This window comes from Gouania willdenowi, chromosome 21, assembly GCF_900634775.1.
Source record: "Gouania willdenowi chromosome 21, fGouWil2.1, whole genome shotgun sequence".
Taxonomy (NCBI): Eukaryota; Metazoa; Chordata; class Actinopteri; order Blenniiformes; family Gobiesocidae; genus Gouania; species Gouania willdenowi.
The window spans coordinates 4860601-4881058 of record NC_041064.1 but is presented as its reverse complement, the minus strand read 5'-3'; the positions used below and the strand labels follow the sequence as shown (position 1 = coordinate 4881058).

Genomic DNA, 20458 nt, shown 5'->3' with positions numbered 1-20458 from the left:
TTCTCTCTCCTCCTGTGTGGTCGTCTACTAACACACACACACACACACACACACATACACACTAATGGTTTAAGTGCACACCTGCAGCCAGGCTGAGGACTTCCTTTTCCAGGTCACTTCACAGATGGCTACTTGCTAACCTCTACTTAGCCCCTCCCCTCCCTGTCTGGTGGCCCAGCCCGTGTCCTGGTGCTGCTCTATTTAGGATTCTGATTGTTATTAATCTACATCGCTGCCAACAGCCTGTGATGTTGTGACCCTGCTGCCCACACTGACCACCCCCGCTTCCGTGTGTCACGTTACACACCACTCATTTTGTGTGTTTGGAGTCATTCTGTGTATTTTATTTTGTAATTTTGCATTGTTTTTGTTTTTACTGTGATTTTTCTCATCCTTTTGTGTATTTTTGCTTTCATTTTATGTATTTTTGCTGTCATTTTGTTACTTTTCAGTCTTTTTCAACATCGTTTTTGTAAATTTGGGTGTATTTGCAGTAATTTTTTTTGTTTTTCTTTTTACTAGTCAGTAGGGATGTCCCAATACAACTTTTTCACTTCCGTTATGATCCCGACATTGCAGCCTTGAATATTGGCCGATATCGATACGATATTAGCACAAATCATACATACTTTTCATACTTATTTTGTAGTGTGGAATGTGAGAAAAGGCTTGATCAAATGATATTACCCAAACAGAGAACAATAGTCAGTGAAAAATAACTGAAGTGACCTTGAATTGCTGTCAGTTTATGGTGGGGACAAAAACTTGTCGGAACGCTTTTATCGGAGGTTTTAGATGCAGTCCGACAAAATCTGATATTTGTTTTCTGGCTGATATCGAACCAATATTAATATCGGATCGGGGCACCCCTACTTTTCAGTGTTTTTAAACACCCTTTTTCTGTGTTTTTGTAATTTTGGGTGTATCTGGAGTCATTTTCTTACTTTTCTGTTAGTATTTGGTGTTTTTAATCATCCCTTTGTGTATTTTTCTGTAATTGTGTGTATTTGGAGTCATTTTATGTGTATTTGCCATTTTTTGTGTAATTTTTTGCAACGCATCACAGTGTTGTTTACGATTTTGATTATTATACTCAACGATTCCAAAAATAAAATATCGGTAATGGAAAAAAAACGATTATTAAAACAAAAAATGATATAACATAGTAAGCAAACCTCCATGATTTTGGATATCTACAAAGACTCTATGTACTTGAATATTTTTCTAAATACTTTGCACCTTTTTATTTATTTGTATTCAAATCACATATTTTTTGTTTTATGCAAAAGTGAACATACTTGATTTATTTATGTTTAAAGAATATATTTAACATTGATTTGTACAAAAAAAAAACCAACATTTTGGTTGACAAATAATTGTGATTTTAAATATGATATAATATATTTGTGATTACTATTTTTTTTTTTCTATAATTGAGTAGCTCTATCACAGTGTTTAAAATGACTTCTTCTGGATCAACTTTCACTCAAGCCACATTATTTGACATTTTAAACTTCCTCCACATGTGCATCACTTCCACCAGAGCTTCTGACTAGAGAAAAAGGAAAAACACACGCTGATACAGAGGATGGATGCCTTTTTAAATAATTGATGTCTCTTTAGTGCTGCTTTTCAATGTTTTCTCCATAGCTCGATCTGACAGGAGGAAAAATCTAGGTCAGAGTCGGAGGCATGTCTGATAATAATATTGTGTTCAAAACAAAGCATCCATAACTCTCAGACATCAGATGATACAATCTCTCTTGTGGTTTTATTTATTTATTTATTTGCCTGTTCAGCAACTAGATGAAGCACTTTAATCTGTAGGAATTATAGTCCAAATTCATATTTAAAAGTTAGTTCTTGGATTTGGGCTGTACGTCAACTCTTGAACAGGAATGGAAACCAAATGTTTGCCATGTCATGAATATCAGTGCATTGTGTCACTGGTAGAGATTTAATATCTAATTATTGTTATAATGTCAATAATTTCACAAGTTTTGGCATTGGTTACCAAAAAGACTTCTTCTGCTCAAAAAAAAGAGAAAAAAAGCTGATTTAAAAATGTTAAATATGATACATTTTGAACAAAATCTCATGGTTTTGTTTACCATTGTTTATTTTGTCAACGAAACATTTTTGTTGTGGTTTTCGTCGACTAAATGTACAAAATGTAAGTTACAATAACTGACACGTTTTTTTTTTTTTTTTGTTAATTAATTAATAATTTGTTAAACTAAACTTGTCACATGGGATGAAATCCAATCAGAACTGATCAAGTGATCATTACAAACATTAATACCATCTCACATCAATTTTTAAAAAAAATACATAAACTCTTGTCCTGTATATTTTAGTCGACTATATTTGTAACAGATTTAGTCAAATAAAATATTAATGTCATTTATATGTTTAAAACCAGGCTATATCTGAAAAAGTATTGATGACAAAATTTGGACTGAAACTAAGTTGCATTATAGTAAAAAAAAAAAAAAAAAAACTATGACTAAAACTAAATTTGCCGTCAATATTAAGTGTTTATTACTACTGGTACTCGATCACAAACATGTTTATAGCAGAAGTTCCCGACTGGTGGCATGCAAACTTGTTTCCAATGGGTCAAAGAAATTATCAATTACAAAACAAACAAACAAAAAAAAGAATAAACAGTGACATGGCTTAATTTAATCAAAGAGTAACTAAACCCCAAGGTTTGGGCAGATGTTTCTAGGCTTGATTTTTAAAAAAATGCCAAAGAACAATGTATGCGACGCTAACTAGCTACTCAATATGCTCTCTAATCGCTATTCAATCTAATCTACTCGCCACAGATTGCAGAGTCCACAGGTGCTAGTTTTTGTAGGAGGGGGCGGAGCCAACAGTGACATAAGATGCCACCAAATCATCACAAACCAACATTCTCAGCCAATAGCAAAATTTGATTGTAATAGCCAGGTTTCAACCCCTATGGGGCAGTCACTCTTACGTTTTTTTTAAGGACGAAATACGTACATTTGAAATACTTTAGCTAAAATGTGAAGATAAATAAACTACGGAAGCACATTAGGGCCAACTTTGATAAAGAAAATTATTTTGGTCAAATCAAGAATGAAGTCAAAATGTCGAGAATAATGTTGAGATCTGGCCCTCGTCAGTTTCCGTAGATTTGACTTTATTAGCAAACCTTCGACTTTAATTATGGTATTGTATTTTGAGTTATTTTCACAATTTGAACTTTAAACTCATGTTTTCGACTTTAATCTCAACATTTCAACTTTATTCTTGATTCGCCCAAATGTATTTTCTCCGTCAAAATTGTCCCTAATCTGCTTCCGTAATGAACAACTCTACTTTAAAACGCCAAAACCACTTTTTTCCTGCTGAAAATAAATGTATTAGTTATAGTTACTGTTTAAATTGCTTAAAGTTACTTCTAACAGTAGGGAGCAGTAATGTAACTACAGTTATTCATTATTCTACAACTATATCTACTGTGGTGGGTTTTTTTTTTTTTCATTGTAAAAATAAAAATATATAAAGAAAATGGCGAGTTTTACCAGCAAAACCTACTGTTTGGCTTTACAGCTACTTATGTCATATGAAGACACATTACCTACTTTTATGAAACTCTGCAAATATTGAAATGTTTTATCATGCATTCAGAGATTGTTTACAATAATTACATTTCATACACTTTACCCCCTCCTGTGAGAGGGTCTCCGAACGTTGACCACTGTTGAGGACATAGTTTGTGTTTTTCATTGCGTCAGCACTCAGTGCGGAGGATAATCCCTGGAGTTTAATCAAGGCTGGAAGGTTTTCGCCCATTCTCTCTTTTTGGATCAAGTACAACATTTAGCAGCAGGCGGCAACCTTTTATTAATGGGATTGTGTGACTGGCTGCCCGGATGTGAGTTGTAAATCTGGAGTAGTGGGTTATCAGCAGAGGGGATGATGGCGTGCCGTACAGGATGCAGACAGATGCTGTCTGTTTTAGGTTGAAATGGGTCAGACGCTCAGACGACATTCACACATACTGTAGAATTCTACGACAGGTCAACGGCAGGTCTAGACTCTAGTATCTGTTTTCACTGTTCTCACAGGCCGTGTGCTGTTAAAACACAGTCTTACAGTGTAAACTCAACTGTATTGAACCGTAACCCTCTAACATGTCTCACTTCCTGTTTACACATCTGAACACATGGCCACAGTTCATAATATAAACCATGCGCCAAAGACTTATTTTTATTAAAATCTTACATTGTTACAGTACAAGTCACTGGATCTCTAGAAAAGTCTTTGAGTAAGGGAGTCATTGACTTGCTTCACGTTATAGAAACCAACAAGTTTGTCCTGTTTTAACCTTTCTTTGAAGCTTTGAGCCTGTAGTACCCCGAGTATCCTTGGTTGTCTTCTTTTGGGGTCTGTAGGCATTTTAAACATATGGTAATAAGGAATCTGTGAAAAGATAACTATTTAAACACAACAGTAAAGCAAAAACTCTTGTAACTAATGCAGGAAGAAACTTAGAATGAAAGGTATAGAGTGGGTTGTGTAACGACGAGGGAAGCAAGTGTCACTTAATCCCACCAGAGACCTGAGGGATGTGATTGTATTTTTTCATATCGTGCAGACAACTGAAACAGCTGGTGGACATGATGAGCCATACTGGGGATTGGGATTTCAGTACCATTAAAATGACTTAAATAATGACTTGTTTTCTTGGCCAATCCATTTTTAGTATATTATGCTGAGTCTGAGTCTTTGGCGGTTTTGGAAAATGACTCCATCTAGTAGCTGGGCAACTACTTTATGGAGACGCATGGATCCACAAGCAAGGGGAAAAAGTGATGTAAAGCAAGAGTAGAGAACAGTGGCACTTCTTTTTGGTGGGATACCTTGCTGTTACATAAGTACTGTAAAAACCTGGTTTAACAGTGGATAATTACTTGCACTTAAATCATTTCCTGCTCAGGTTTAGCAGTTTTCCCCACGTCCAAATTTAGGCTATGTTCACATTGCAGGTCAATTCCAATTTTGTATTTTTCTGGCTATGTTTTTTTTCAAATTTGACCAAGGCCACTTTCATATGTGAACATAAATCCGATAAGTATCTGATATTTTGCAATGCGACTGCCTCAGGACCTCTTTTGTGCATGTGGGTCACTTCAGGGTTGCATTCCGTTTATACTCCAAACTGATAGAAGACATATTTAATGTGTAATGTATGAACAAGCACACAGAAAATCTGATTTTTGAAAAATATCCAAATTAAGCATATAAACCTGCAGTGTAAACATAGCCATAAACTGGCTAAAATTATTTTAAATATCAAAATTGTAGTGTTGTACTGTACTCAAGACCAAAACGTGTCTGCGACTAAGATTTTTGACAAGACCATGATCATAAAAATACATTTTACAAAAATACATTTTACAAACCATGGTGATGTTGAACAGAAATCACAACATGCCAAAAATCTAAGACCATGACTCATTTCTTCAAATAAATAAGGCCTAAAGTAAGTGTTAAGAGGTATTGGACTAGAAATTAGATTGACTGATGTCCAGATTTTTGCAGGTGTCGGCACATAAGGTGCTGGAAAAGATTTCCAAGAAGGCAGATAATCTGTTTGAAGTAAAATTACAACCTGAATGAATCAATCTGGAAAACTGCTTCTTCTCCTTATTTTCACATTACTGAAGTCGAAGAATAGCAGATCAGTGCTCGTCTTGATGAAAAACCCTGAGTCTGGCCAGTAAGAGACCGAGACAAGACCAAGACCTTCCAAATGGCTATGTTCATATGAGAGCTTTAATTCAGAATAAAAGTTAAAAAGATTGAAAATGGATTTGTAAATACCTAATTCTGAATGAAAATGGCCATTCCGAATGAATTCCTCTGTCTTGTTTACGTTAATTCGACTTTCAATTAATTACGGTTGTTCTTTGCATGCTTGTCCTGTATCGATTGACCTGTATGCTCGCTAGCACGTAATCCAGGATGACCGCCCAAAGCAAGCGTTGGACTGGAGCCGAGACTATTTATTTGATAAGAGCCACAGAAGATATGGATATAATGAAACGAGGTCTTCTATGTTGTAGCCGAAAAGGAAGGGTTTGTTTTGTGTTTACGTCACGTTTGCCCCACGTCCAATCAAAACCCTTCCCAACCCCAAGACCTAGAGCGGAATTGAATAAAGGTGAATAAACGTGTTTCCTTGTAAACCTCAATTACCATTATCATGGAAACACGAAGCAGAATACTTTAATTCCGAATTTAAAAAAAAACATGTAACGAATGTCTCGAAACCGAGACTGGTTGAGAGTACTACATTACAAATTTCAAATCAGGTTTGAACATGTAGCTTTTGATACGATTGTTAGTAAATATCTTATACATTTTATCTCCAAATTATCTATGCTATTTAGGGCTGGCATTATACCGTGTATCAAGATATATCAAGTTTTCTATTTTGGCGTAATAGAAAATGACAATATTGTCTATATGACATTCATAGAGTACAGTCAGTGTCTTTCTTTACAATTTCTCCATATTTTGAATATATATATTTTTATAGCTTATTTTGTATTAAAATACTTGTTTTAGTAGTCGCAGCTTTCTCTACTTCTGAGAGCATGGAAAGCTCAGTTAGATGCATTTGTGCGTCCTAACCCAGACCTTCCCCTATACATCCACACTACAGAACTCACTCACACGTGCTGTCCCTTATAGCAGAAAAAAGCCAAAAGTAACGCATATTGCGCAGCTGTTAAATGTGTCTGTGTGGCATTTTTCATCAGTGAATTTAACCGAGAATCGACTTTTTTGTAAGACTTTATTCAGTGAAAATTATTGAGATTTTTGTCGCCATTTTGAGAAAAAATATCAAGATATGAGTTTTGGTCCTTATCGCCCATTATTATGATCTTTTTGAGCAAGTGTGAGCTTCCAGGCCTGTAAAATGAGATCTCTAACCCACAGGGAGGTGAACACGTTGCAACCTCTGGGCCTCATCGTTCAGCCCTTTATGAGTGCTCTGTCACAACACTGGGCACTGGGACTTTTGGTGCAGTAAAGCCCCGTATCAGAGCAATGAATGTGCGCTGGGCCCCTTTTTTTATTTCCAGGTCTGAAGTTACGGATTACTGTCTCAAAGGAGACGGGTAGCAACACAGGGCTGAAAACTGCCACCCCAGCAGTGTCATTGTAACTCAGCTTTTCAGCTCAGATTCAGTAGCAGTTCTATATCCTCTAATATTGCTCTCTCTGGACTTATCTACTTCAATTTGTGCAGAGACTTGCTGTACAGACTTCCTAAAGACAAAGTTCAAAGTTCTATAGTTATATAATAACTCCCGATGGGACATTCTACATGGTTAGGGTAGAGGGCTTGGCCCCGCCCCTGGAGGCAAAGCACTGCTGTGCAAACACGTCCATGATTGGTTTTGTTTGTCGCGGCTAATTTTAGGACTTTTTGTTTTCCAATCAGCAGGAGATTCCTTAAACTTTGCTGTTGTCCCCACAAATATTAGAGACTGTGATATATATCACAATATTTCACCACACGATTATCGTATCAATCCAAAAAATGTCCAAATTGCTTTTTTTAATCATGTTTTCTAGAAAGAAAAAGGAATTTAATTGCACGAACACATGCATAGCACGTAAACGCCCGGTCATGACCTCACTTCTCAATGCATTTTAGCTTGAACGTAGATTGCACTTTATTTTTTATAAAATATACTGGGGCACTATAGAGATGGATGTAGTTACTTTAAAAAAAAAAAAACATAACAGAGTTAGAATCAGTTGTAGATTACCATTTTACTTACAGTACATTACATTTACTTGTTGGGTTTTTTTCTTTTTTACTATGAACTTTATATTTTAAGCGTATTGAGATGACTTTGTTGTAATTTGCCGTATATAAATAAAGTTGAATTACATTACTTGTTCTCGCAAGTTTAAAAACTTGAAATAAATTGTAATTCATACCATTTTGATTTGAAATTTTTAATTATTGATATCGCAATGTGTATCATATCACAAATCACTAGTTACTAGTTTTTCAGTCATTTCTGAGGACAATTGATATTTAGTTGTAGATTTTCAGAGGAAAAAGCATGTTCGTACTCACTGGAAATCACCAAAAATCTGGACTAAATAAGTTTAACCGTTCAGACCGACATGTTTACAACACTTAAACCAAACAAGGGGTTGATAATAGAGTAAAACATTTAATGAATCTCTGTGTTTGTTTGTGTGCAGGGGGGGAAACCTGCAGCCATCATGGAGGTGAAGACGTCACTTCTAGACAACATGATTGGGGTAGGGGACATGGTTCTCCTGGAGCCCCTGACCGCCGACTCGTTCCTGGAGAACCTGAGGAACCGCTTTGACCACAATGAGATCTATGTGAGTAACGTTTTGATACAGAATGTCAGTGTTTCCTCTTCTTTCACGTCCGTCAAGGCTTTGCTTTAGAAGTTGTGCAGAGCGTGGAAACACCACAGCAACCAAACGATCCATAAATCACAGAAGAATGTAGAATACTGTCTTTAAACGAGCTGTAACATCTACAGCTGAGAAGAAACGGGGAGTCTGGCTGAGAGCTTATCTCTTAGAGCAGGGGTGCTCAACCTTGGGTTCAGGACTCTATTTGGGGTCGCAAGACACTGGGAGGGGGTCGCCAGATGCCGAAGTATTTTTTTTAGCCCATTTTTGCTTATTTTTTACCCTTTTTCTGCAACTACACCAAATTTGCTATATTTTAACCCATTTTCATCACTTTTTCTTGCTCTTTTTATCACATTTTTGCCACATTACTCCCATTTCTGCCACTTCTCCCTCAAATATCAATGCCTTTTCTGCCCATTTTTTCCACTTTCAAGACATTGTCTGCACTTATAAACTCTTTCCACCACTTTTCTACCTTATGTCACATATGTTGACCCATTATTGTCACTTGTAACCTCTTTTCACCATATTTCATGCTTATTTTTGCCAATTTAACCACATTCACGATTTGTCATACCCATTAATTGCCAGTTTAAACTAATTGTTCCTACTTTTTTCACACTTTTAAACCAATAATATTGACACTTTGAACCCTTTTTACCACTTTTTCTGTCTGTTTTTTCCACTCTAATTTGCAACTGTTAATTAATTTCTATGGTTTTTAAAATCCCATTTCATAACCTTTTCCCACCATCTTTGGTCATTTTTAACCCATTTTATTTCTGATTAAAACAAGGATTTACATCTTTAAGATGACTATATACTATGGCGCATATATTGATAAACTTCCTGGATAACGGTGAATATTATTCAAATAAATATATGTAGTTATCACAGATTCATAGAACAATGGATCATCATTTTGCTGACTTTATGAATGGTGTTCCCTGCTATAGATGGCCCTGTCTCCATATGACTAAATTCATGTTTGACATCTTTATTTTCCCTCACATTACATGTGATGAACTGATCCAAGTGATGAAGCTGTAGATGAACATTCTGAAGTCATTCTTAGAGTTTTGAGGTGATTTATAGGTGACATGGCATTAGATGGAACGAGAGTTCTCCATAGCTTGAACTTGTAGAAACTACTTCCATAGTGATGAGTGCCAAGTCTATAAATCCTCACTTTACAGTCCTCGTATGTTGAAGCAACTTTTCCCTTGCGCGTCATCACCCCCCACCCCCCCCCAACAGCAAACTATCATATGACAGCTTCACAACACAGGAAGTAGCACAGCTTTCCTAAGGGACGCCGCACATAGTGTATCCAATCACTGCATGGAATGTCAAAGAGAACAGAAATGTGTAACTGACACCCAGATTTTAGTGTTTGCCTTAAAACGCTAAATGAGTGTGAGTCGTGGGAATGAGGTGTGGAGGGGTTTTGTTCAGGTCAAATTGAGACCTCTTTATGTTGACAGCCAACACCTCAGGGTAGGTAATAGATGCAAACTCCAAATACGTTTAGAGGTGAAAGAAATCAGATCTGGTTAAAAGGTTTAGTAGTAAGAAATTTAGAAAAATAAGATAAAAACAAACATATGGAAAAACCTGTGTAGATGGTTGTTATCGAAGATTTTCCAATCGCATACTGTGCATACTTCTAGATAATATTGTGTTTTACTTAAAGCATGTCTTAGACTCATTTATTGTATCCAGTTTTTTGTATTAGTTGATTTGAAAATGATGTCACCAAGCTTCGCAAATGAGAAAACAAACCCAAGTATGAAGTGCTTTTCTACAAAACCAATGAACAAAATCAAAGGTAAAACCCATCTGTACGATTAGACCAATGATAATGCGCAACTTTAATCATTGCGAGGCAAGAAAAACGTAATTTAGCATGATGACCAATCTGAGCATTAAAATAGTTAAGAATAATGTTGTTGTTATTGCATGTTATTTTTTTGTTTTGTGAATTTTGTATATTTTTTTGTTTTATGGATGTTTGTTCTTATAACTTGCATTTAATGTGTTTTGGACTCATATTGTGTATTTTTGTTGTTGTTTTGATTATCTTTCTTTTTTTTTCATGTGTTTTTGGAGTCATGTATCTTTGTTGTCCTGTTGGGTGTTTTTCTGTTATTTTGTGTATTTTTTTTAGCTTTTTTATTACAGTTTAGTGTATTTTCCTCACTTGTTCTTGTTTTTGTGTATTTTTTATATTGTTTTGTAATCTTTCTCTCATTTTATATGTTTCTGGAGTTCTTTACATGTATCTTTGTTGTACTATTCTGTGTTTTTCCATTATTTTGTACCTTTTTTTTTGGATCTTTTCTGTGTATTTTTGTTGCTGTTTTATGTATTGTTTTCTCATTTCCCACGTTTTTGGAGTCATTTTGTGCATTTTTGTTGTGTGTTTTTGTCTATTTTTGTTATCCTTATGTAATCTTTGTCTTAATTAATGTGTATTTGGAGTCGTTAACATTTATCGTTGTTGTCCTTTCACGAATTTTTCTGTAATTTTGTGCATTTTTTTTTTTAGCTATTTTATTGCTGTTTTGTGTTTTAGCCGTCCTATTTGTGTGTGTTTTTTTTATTTATTTTTTTTAATGTATTTTTGATACTGTTTTGTTGTCTTCCTTTCATTTTACGTGATTCTGGAGTTTTTTACATGTATGTTTGATGTCCTTTTGTGTGTTTTTCTGTCTTTTTGTGTGTTTTTTTAATATAATTGTGTCTTTTCTTTTGGGGCTGCACAAAATTAGAATATCTGGACTAGAAAAATAGAACATTTTCCAGCCAGTACAATTCATTCATTCTTAACTGTCACAGGTTTACTCACAGATGGTTGCAGTTATTGTTGACGAAAGGTGAAGGAGAGAACAGATATTTTATTCTTGATTCAAAATAGTTAAAAGCTTTTTCTTTTCTTTTCTTTTTTTTTATCTGTCCATCTTTAATTGACTTAATCTGTTTGTTTTTCATGTTTTTCCTACTTATAATTAACGTTTGTTTGCTGTAATTCCAGAATCTGTTACGTCTCCTCTTTCACGAACGCATCCAAATATTAATCTGTTGCTTTAATCACGATCTACAGTTTTGCAAAAGTTGTTCATTTTAAAACTTTGACAGATAAATAAATAGGATTGTTTGTTTGGACTGCACAGCACACACGTTGTCCTTTTTGCATAAGTCTTTGCACTGATAAAAGGCAACGCTCTGCCTCTGGTTGTGCATCAACCAAGAGGCCGTGGGAGGCTGTTAAGTTGCCATAGGCAAGGCTCTGCTCCACTCTTCTCAGAGTGGCTTATGCAACAGCCATTACCAGCGAGAGTATCGAAAACGTCTCCCGATGATGCTTCAAAGTGCTATCTGCTCTGTTTGGTGCGTAGGAGGAGAACAAAAAAAAAAAAAAAAAAAATGATGACTGTTTGCATCCAGGTACAGATACATCTGAGAAGTGTTATTTTCTGAGTGGGGCTTGTTTAAATGTTATATAAAGATGTGCTTTTATGTGAAATGTGAGAAAACTGCAGCTTTTTTCTTCTTTCTTGGTTCAATGGAAAGTTCAGTTTTAGTGTTTTTAAGGAGTTTACATTATCATTATTGTTTATAGATCTGTAATTTATTGACATGTGATGCAATCTTGATTCTAATTTTTTTAGTTATTGTTGTCAAATTTTTTTTTTAAAGGAAGAATCAACCATTTTATTGTTATTGTTCCTCATATAAATAATGCTTTTAAGTCACTTACAATATCCAAGCAATAAATTATATATTTTAAAACGTATCGCTACATTCAGGAATTTTGTGATTATTTGTAAGAAATTGCAGTATTTTGGGAAAAAGTTATTTGAATAATTTGCATAAAAAATTACCTGCAAGTCAAAATATTTTTGAGTTTCACTGAGTTTGTAAATTCGGAGGGGGAGAGAGTCTGAGACATTTGGAACTGAACTAGTTCAGTCTATGTTTGTATGTCCCCCCTCCCCACGAAAAATCCCTAAAATTGTAATTCAAGATGTTGGAAAGAATATGCAGCCCAGCATAATACACAAAATTACACCAAAAATGTACAAAATGACAGTAAAATGCATATAATTTCAACAAAAGTCCACAAAAGTAATAACAAAAACATAAAGATCTTAAAATAATCAAAAGGACTCATGAAACACGCAAAATGACTACAAAAACAAGCAAAACAACAACACATACAAAATGACGGAAAATAGACAAAACAATTACACAGAAAATGACTTAAAAAGCACACAAATTAACAACTAAAATGAAGAAAATTGTTAAAACGTACACGTAAACAAGAACACAGAAAAAAAAAAGATGCAAAACTCAAAATGGCAGAATAGAACAAATGACCCCAAAAACATACAATAAAACATGGGGGAGAAAAACATAGAAAAATGACTAAAACCTCACAAAAAAGACAACAAAGACTAAACCCTTTGTTCTTTCCTATGTTAATGCTCTGATGTGAATGTTCATAACGTGGCCCGCGGATCAGACTACCATATCTTTTTTTTTTTTTTGCCCATTATTAATTTAGATCATTATTCATGCTTACTCTGTAATTTCTACTCTGAATGGGTCGTATTAGATGCTCTGCTGGGCTGGATTTGGTCTGTGAGCCTTAAGTTTGCCATACCTGCCCTAGACAGACCTTATACTGACACTGCCTAAATAACAACACATGGTTATTACGAATCAGCAGTTTATTAAATGGTAGAGTAGTTTTTTAAAGCAATAACTTCTTTTTCTTCTTGGGACATGTTTGTAATATTATACGACCAAAGACCAGCATCCAGGTTTTCCTGTTCTTGGAATTCTTGGCTCTGTTGGGTGAACAACATATTTGCTGTCTGTGTTCAAACTCTATAAACTTTTCCTTTTCATGTCCGTCCTCAGGCGATGCATGCCTTTGCCTCACACTCTAGTCACGGAATCCCCAGGTGGGGGAGAAAAAAAAAGCTGAGGGTTGCAAATTTCCTGCCACCGCATGGCGGCGGGGGGGGGGGGGGGGGGGGAGGTGTTGAAGGTTGTTAAGGTGATAATTGGGAAGTCTTACCGTTGTCTGTCTCCCTCTCCCCCCCGCAGACATACATTGGCAGTGTGGTGATCTCCTTGAACCCCTACAGATCGCTGCCCATCTACACCCCAGACAAAGTGGAGGAGTACCGCAACAGGAACTTCTACGAGCTCAGCCCACACATGTGAGTCTTTGAACCCTTGAACGAATACTTGTTCTGCTACTTCTGCTCTCCGTTTAGCTTTGTGGCTAGCCATCTGTCAGTCGCCAACAGTGACTCAGCTTCTGTGAGTCTGCCAAGACAAAAACAAAGCCCAGCACTCGCCAATTAGCTCCAGCGATGCCCCTCAGAGACGAGAAGAGGGAGAAACCCCCTCGTCCACAAGTCAAAAGACACAAGAAACGTCTTTTTCTTCATCTAGTCCCAACTTTCCTGGAACTTCTTAAAAAGATGTTCTGACCTTTTTGGCTTGAAGCTCAATTTTCTTCAGAGGGAAGAAATGACACGAGGCTAAAGGCCAAACGCGTGGTCGTTTTTCAGAAACCTTTCATAACTCGCTGTTAGAAAATGAATGAGGGGGAATGACAGGACGAAAAATGCAGCCTTTCACTTGTGACATCACAAATGTAGAAAATTTGAAACGTAGCAATTTTCTCTGTGTTATAAGACTTACACAGACCATAAACTAACAACTAACTGCATGGGTTTATTTCACGTTGTGTGCCGGTGGGAACTCAAGTTACCCCGTGTCCCCTTTAACAATACGATAAACAATGACATATATCATGATATGATTAATTATAAATTTAACCTTTAAAAGTGCAAAACAGTATGAAATACAATATATAAAAATTTTTTTTTTACTTGGTAGAACAAGTAAATTGTAACTAACTGTATTTCAAGTAAATATATCAAAAACAACTGGTATGTTTATCAAACTGTCATTTTACATTTTTATAAAAAGTTCAACTTTTGGTTTTACATCTGATTCGGTTAAGTTCCTAAATTCTTTAAAAAAAAAAAAAAGGAACCTTGTGACGTGATTTGCTAATCATACGTTAGCACAATTAAATGTTTTATCATTAAAAAATGCCTAAAATCATCCAGTTAGACATTTTTTGGATGGATACGATAATCACGCTGTGAAATATCGCAATATATTGTTAAATCGATTTTATTTATTTTTTTACACCCTTCTATTTGCTGGTACTGTACTTTTGTCACAAAGTTTTTTCCATTGATGCCATTTATTGTCAGTTTTAGGAAAATTCATCTGGTGGACACAAACAATGTCTGAAATAGGCTTATTATGTAAATAAATGATGTTTCCTGGTACCTTCTGCAAAGTATTCATGTACCCCTAATGGGTACACGTACCCCTGGTTGGGAAACACTGAAGTTAACCAAATCTGGCGCATCTTTAAATTCGCCAGATTTTAAAGATGGCGAATTGGACATTTTTTTTTTTTTTTGGATCGATACGATAATCGCGTGGTGAAATATTGCGCTACATGTCGCCAGTATAAAGGCATGCATGGCACTGATATGCTGCCAATTTTTATCATCTTGTGAATAAACTCCGGTTCATATTTCCAGTTCTTTCTACGTCTCGGAGGGTCCCTCGTGTGTCTCGTTAAAAAATCTGTCTGTAGCTGTCATGCGAATCAACTTCTGGCGTCTGTCTGAGCCGTCTCACCTAATCTGGCTCATACTTTACAAAAACTGCAACGTTTATTGCCTGAGCAGCCACTCAGCCAGGTTGAAGGAATTGTATTGAAGGGGATAAGCAAAGGTATTATTAAGACTTTATGACGCTAATGGGTGGAGGCAGGTAAGTCATCTGTATAAACACCTGGTTTAATGTTTAACAATTTCCAATTTTTACCAGAATATTAGTGTAAATTTAGCTACATAGAGATAATTGGACTGATTCAATAAAAAATCAAAAGAATCTGTCACTATTTCCTGCAGTTATCCATCACCAGGGATGATCAAAGCTTTATTATCAATTAGGTAACATACACTAATCACTTTAGACTTCACCTCACCACTTGTCTTTGCACTAAGGGGATTATGCTGTGATTATTAGGATGAGCTGTCGTAAAAAGACCCAAAATGCCAGTCGGAGGAAGATTGTGTCACCATGCTATACATGAATTGATCTTAAACCTCCTGTCGGACCATCTGGTTCATGCTTATTTACATTGAGCTCCTGAAACAATGCAAGTTAAACCCTCACTTCTTTCTCTCTCCATAACTAATACAAACTGTGTGGCACTATATTTGTACAGTGTGATGTATTGTTATGTTACGGTTTCATTTATTCAGAAAGGTAATTTGTCAGGAAATTGACTTTGATCTTTTTTTTCAGGAGATCAAAGTAAATTACCTGGAAAAAAAAAAATAGTTGTCTGAATAAATAAAACCTTGACATATTATTCAAAAAGAAGACATAAATAACTTGCTGGAAATGCTACGCAGAAGTCAAGGAAACATCAAACTGATCAGCACAAGTCTCTGAAGAAGACTGGCAGTTGACAGTTGAAACATGTCAGGAGATCATAGTAAATTTCCTGATTTTAAAAAAAAAAAGTCTTCTTAATAAATAAAACTTTAACATATTATTTAGATAGAAAACAAAAATAAATTCCAGGAATTATTACGCAAGTATAGGACTCATCAAAGCGATCTGAAGAAGACTGACAGTTAACAGTCGAAACATATCAGGAGATCAAAGTAAATTTCCATAATAAGAAAGTTGTCTGAATAAATAAAATCTTGACGTATTATTAAAAAAAAAAAGACAAAAAGATCTTGCTGGAATTATTACGCTTTGATGCATCCTTTACTTTAGTAAAGGATGCATCAAAGCGATCCGCAGACGCCTCTGAAGAAGCCTAGCAATTAACAGTCAAAACATATCAGGAGATCAAAGTAAATTTCCTGATTGAAAAAGTTGTCTGAATAAATGAAACCTTAACATATTAATTAAAATGAACTTGCTGGAATAATGTTTTTTAAGTAATGACTAGTGCACTGTATGACTCTCTCTACCCATTTTGATCTAGAGGTAGCCAGGTAGCTGTGGTTTGAAAACGAATGAGGATGCTGGTATTTACATAGATTTCCCTCAACTGGTATTCAAAGCAGTGCTGTACGAGTTACACAAACGCTTAGGCAATTTTGTTTGACGGTCACACCTGCACTTGGCATTGTGGTTAAGCGCTCGTTTACATGCTGTGAGATTCAAATATAGCTTAATGCAAGGGATCAGTGCTTGTGTTGGTTGGTGGACTTCATTCAGAAACCAAATAAATGTGATTTTCATTTGATGAAATTTGATGGGTTTTTCTTTATCAGGGTTGAGAATGGATAAACCAAACTTTAAAAACTGGTTTATTTTTCATTTTCTATCTCCAAAGGAGTAAGAGGACGCTTACTTCACAAAGGTCTTTTACTTACTGTTTAACAAACCAGTAACTGTCTGTTCTTTTAGCCATGTTGTCTAATGCCCTAGTGTTGGTCAACAACAGCTAGGTGGCATTCTGATCTTCTGACTTTATGTCAGAAGATCAAAGTGGATCACTTTGATGTGTCCTTTACCTCCCGCGTAATAATTCCAGCAAGTTCTTTTCGTCTTCTTTTTAAATAATATGTTGAGGTTTAATTTATTCAGACAACTGTTTTTCAGGAAATCCACTTTGATCTTCTGACTTGTTTTGACTGACAACTGCCAGTCTTCTTCAGAGGCGACTGCTGATTGCTTTGAAGTTTTCTTTGAAATTTTCTTGACTTCTGTATAGTAATCCCTGCAAGATTCTTTTGTGTTTTCTTTTTAAATAATATGTCAAGGTTTGATTTATCAGGAAATCCACTTTGATCTCCTATCATGTTTTGACTGACAACTCCAGACGCCTCTGACGAAGACTGGCAGTAAAACCATAACATATTATTTAAATAGAAGATGAAAAGAATCTTGTTGGAATTAATATTTCTCATGAATGTTCCTCATTGTGTCCTCAGTTCAGGAGGTAAACTTTAGTTTGTTTTTAGTTTGATGAATATTCCCAAAAAGGTGTTTCTTTGTTTATGATATTGTGTCATCGTTGCCCTCTGTGAATATCTTATACTTACTTTATGTAAGACAAAGCAGCACCTAAGTGTGTCTGCACAAAAAAAAATCAGCTGGTGAAACTAATGAAGTGCTAACTGCCCATTAGCATCAGCTTGATTAAAGTCAAAGCAGATAAATCATGGTTTCTTTCCAAGTCAGGGGCTTATCCACACCACCACATCCATGACGGATGACTTTGAGTCTTTATTCATGTTCTTCTAGTTATTGTGTCATTTCCCTAAAATGCTCTAATGTAAACCCATTTGGGTTCACACTCCATGTCCACTAATCATTTCCCTAGCCATCCATTTTAGTTAAATGTCCCTCCCCAGATGAGGTACCCCTTAATTACCTGGCAGGTGTTTTTCTGCTTTTTAAACACAATCGGTGGCCTTTTCTCCATGCACCGCAGATGGCCTCGAGTTGTCTTGCATATGTGTGTGTGAGTCATTTAATGGTCAGCTAGTCCCATGAGGGTATAATGGTGTTGTCCCAGTATTTAATGAGGTAGTAAGAGCCTTTGTGCTCTCTGTGCCTCATCAGGACATCCTGGCGGGCTAATGGATGACTTTTGTGACAGGCCCGTCAAAGTGTCCAGCTGTCAACCACATGGTTTTGGCTGCTTGGCAGATAGATTAGCTTTGTTAGAGTACCAGACAGATTTTGACTAAGTTTCAACACGATTGTGCCAAAGTTTACAGTTCCACGTATACATAAAATATAAAATATGTGAGAAACCGACCATATCCAAGCAATAAGTGATAGATGAGTCCCAACAGAATCTTCATTTTAAATTTCCTAGATTTTTAGACTAATTTCTTATTAATTAAGGGAAATATTATGTCATAATTTGAGGAAAATTGAAGGATTTTATAAGAATTTTGAGTTTTTTTCAACTGTTTAACATTAGAAATGAATGCAATGATGCAATATAAGCACTGGGAAAACTGTGAGCACCTGGAAATGTTGAGTTTCATTTACAAGATGATTCATGTTTTCAGTCATTTTTACTTTCTCCTGCAGGCCAAATTGGATCCTTCAAATGGCCAGATTGATTGATTTGACACATGAGCCTTATGCCATTAAAAATTCCATTAAAGTTTGGAGGAGATCTAGATTAATATACTGATTCTGGATCAGTTTGAAAAATGTAAAAAATCCTTAACTCATCATTGGTAAAACAATTTTTAAAAACCTTACCTCGGTTCGTAATCAAGCGCTCTTTATGGAATTTGATTCAGTTGTGTTCTCAATGATCCTGCCAAGTTTTACCTGGATTGGATTTGGATTGGATAGGGTCACCATACATTTGAACATTCTGAATTTCTTCCAAGCCTTTAAAGCACATGTGTCAAACCCATGGCCCGGGGGAAAGATCTGGCCATTTGGAGCATCCAATTGGACCTGCAGGAGAAAGAAAAAAATGACTCAACAATATTTATAGTGGTTTTCTATTCATTTTTAATGTTAAACAGTTAAAAAAAAACACAAAATTCTTACTAAATCTTTCACTTTTCCTCAAATTATGACATAATATTTCCTTTAATGAAATAGAAACTGGTAAAAAAAAAAAAAACAAACTGGGAAATCCTGTTGGGATTGATAACTATCACTTATTACTTGGATATTGTCGGTTTCTTACATATTTTGTATTTTTTTGTATAAATGCAAACTAGGGCACAATAATATTGAAAATACTTGTTTTCTCGCATAAAATCTGTGGCCCACTTGAGATCAAACTGCTCTGTATTTGGCACCTGAACTAAAGTGTGCTTGACACCTATGCTTTAAAGTGTAAATGAATATGGAGCTGTGATTTGGATCAGTGGTCCAGATAACTGCCAATATCTAGAAAAGAAGTAGTTTTGGCTCTAGATGGATGTTTGCGCTAATTATTAATACCATCCTGATAGCACAAGTACTAAAAAAAGGAATTAGTGTCCACTTTATCTACAATTATATACAGTTACTCAATATTTGACTTAGTTTGGTCAGATTTGTTGGGCTATAAAAAGGAACATTAATATGCTTTGAATAACACCAAGCTATGGCTATTGATCAAGCTTAACTAATAACTGAAGGCACTGATAGAATGAAGCTAGTTAGGGCTGTTGGGACGATTTCCAGGAAAAGACCTGTGACCTGCATGTCAAAAACCCCAGAGAGGATCAAAGATCAGATCTGGAAGTAAACCAATGCTCCTGATTACCGAGCTGACAAGAACAACATCAGAAGCATTCCTTCTGGTCTGGTATCTGTTCCTCTGTAAAGACCCTTATCGCTAGACTATGACTGTGAGGCTCGTAATCTGGTTCTTCACAATAAAGCAGAACCGTCCTTTGTTTTGCTTTTGGCAACTGTGAAATTGATATCATTTTGAAAGTTACAAAAGTGTTCCCCATTTGTTTTGGCTTTGCTTTGGGTGCTTGTTGACGGGTAGCACGTGTTTAACTTCATCAGACGGTTGGACTTTAGAATGATCAAGTGTCAGGCAGTCACACATTGGTTGGTTAGGTGTCATCATAGACCATGAGCTTTGCTGGAAGCCGCACATAGAACATATCAGAAACAAATAAATATCTAAAACTATTGGCATTCTACATAGAACAAAAAGTATATTAAATAGAGATTGTTTGAAGTTGCTTTATTCATCTTTTATATTGCCTTACCTGGAATAATGCTCAGAAAGCTGGGGTAATACATGTAAAACCCTAATGTAATGCCATTAATCAAATTACAAAATATGAAGATTAAGAATAATGCATAAAGCTGAATTCTGGACACCTACTAACAAACTGTTTAAAATATCTAGAACAATAAAACTAATGGATTCAAG

General features: G+C 35.6%; 1 protein-coding gene across 6 annotated transcripts in view; it reads left to right on the top strand.

Annotated features, from left to right (window-relative positions):
* The window catches only part of myo1b (myosin IB), a 93064-nt gene that overhangs the window by 6346 nt on the left and 66260 nt on the right, over nt 1–20458 (top strand). For 5 of the 6 annotated variants that reach the window (XM_028435790.1, XM_028435794.1, XM_028435791.1 and 2 more), the window contains exons 2-3: nt 8272–8418; nt 13576–13691. In XM_028435790.1, coding sequence (XP_028291591.1) covers nt 8293–8418; nt 13576–13691 — 242 coding nt within the window. In that variant the 5' untranslated portion in view covers nt 8272–8292. Of the gene's footprint in view, nt 1–4869; nt 4874–8271; nt 8419–13575; nt 13692–20458 lie in introns of all 6 variants that reach the window. The other variant, XM_028435789.1, reaches the window with a different exon arrangement.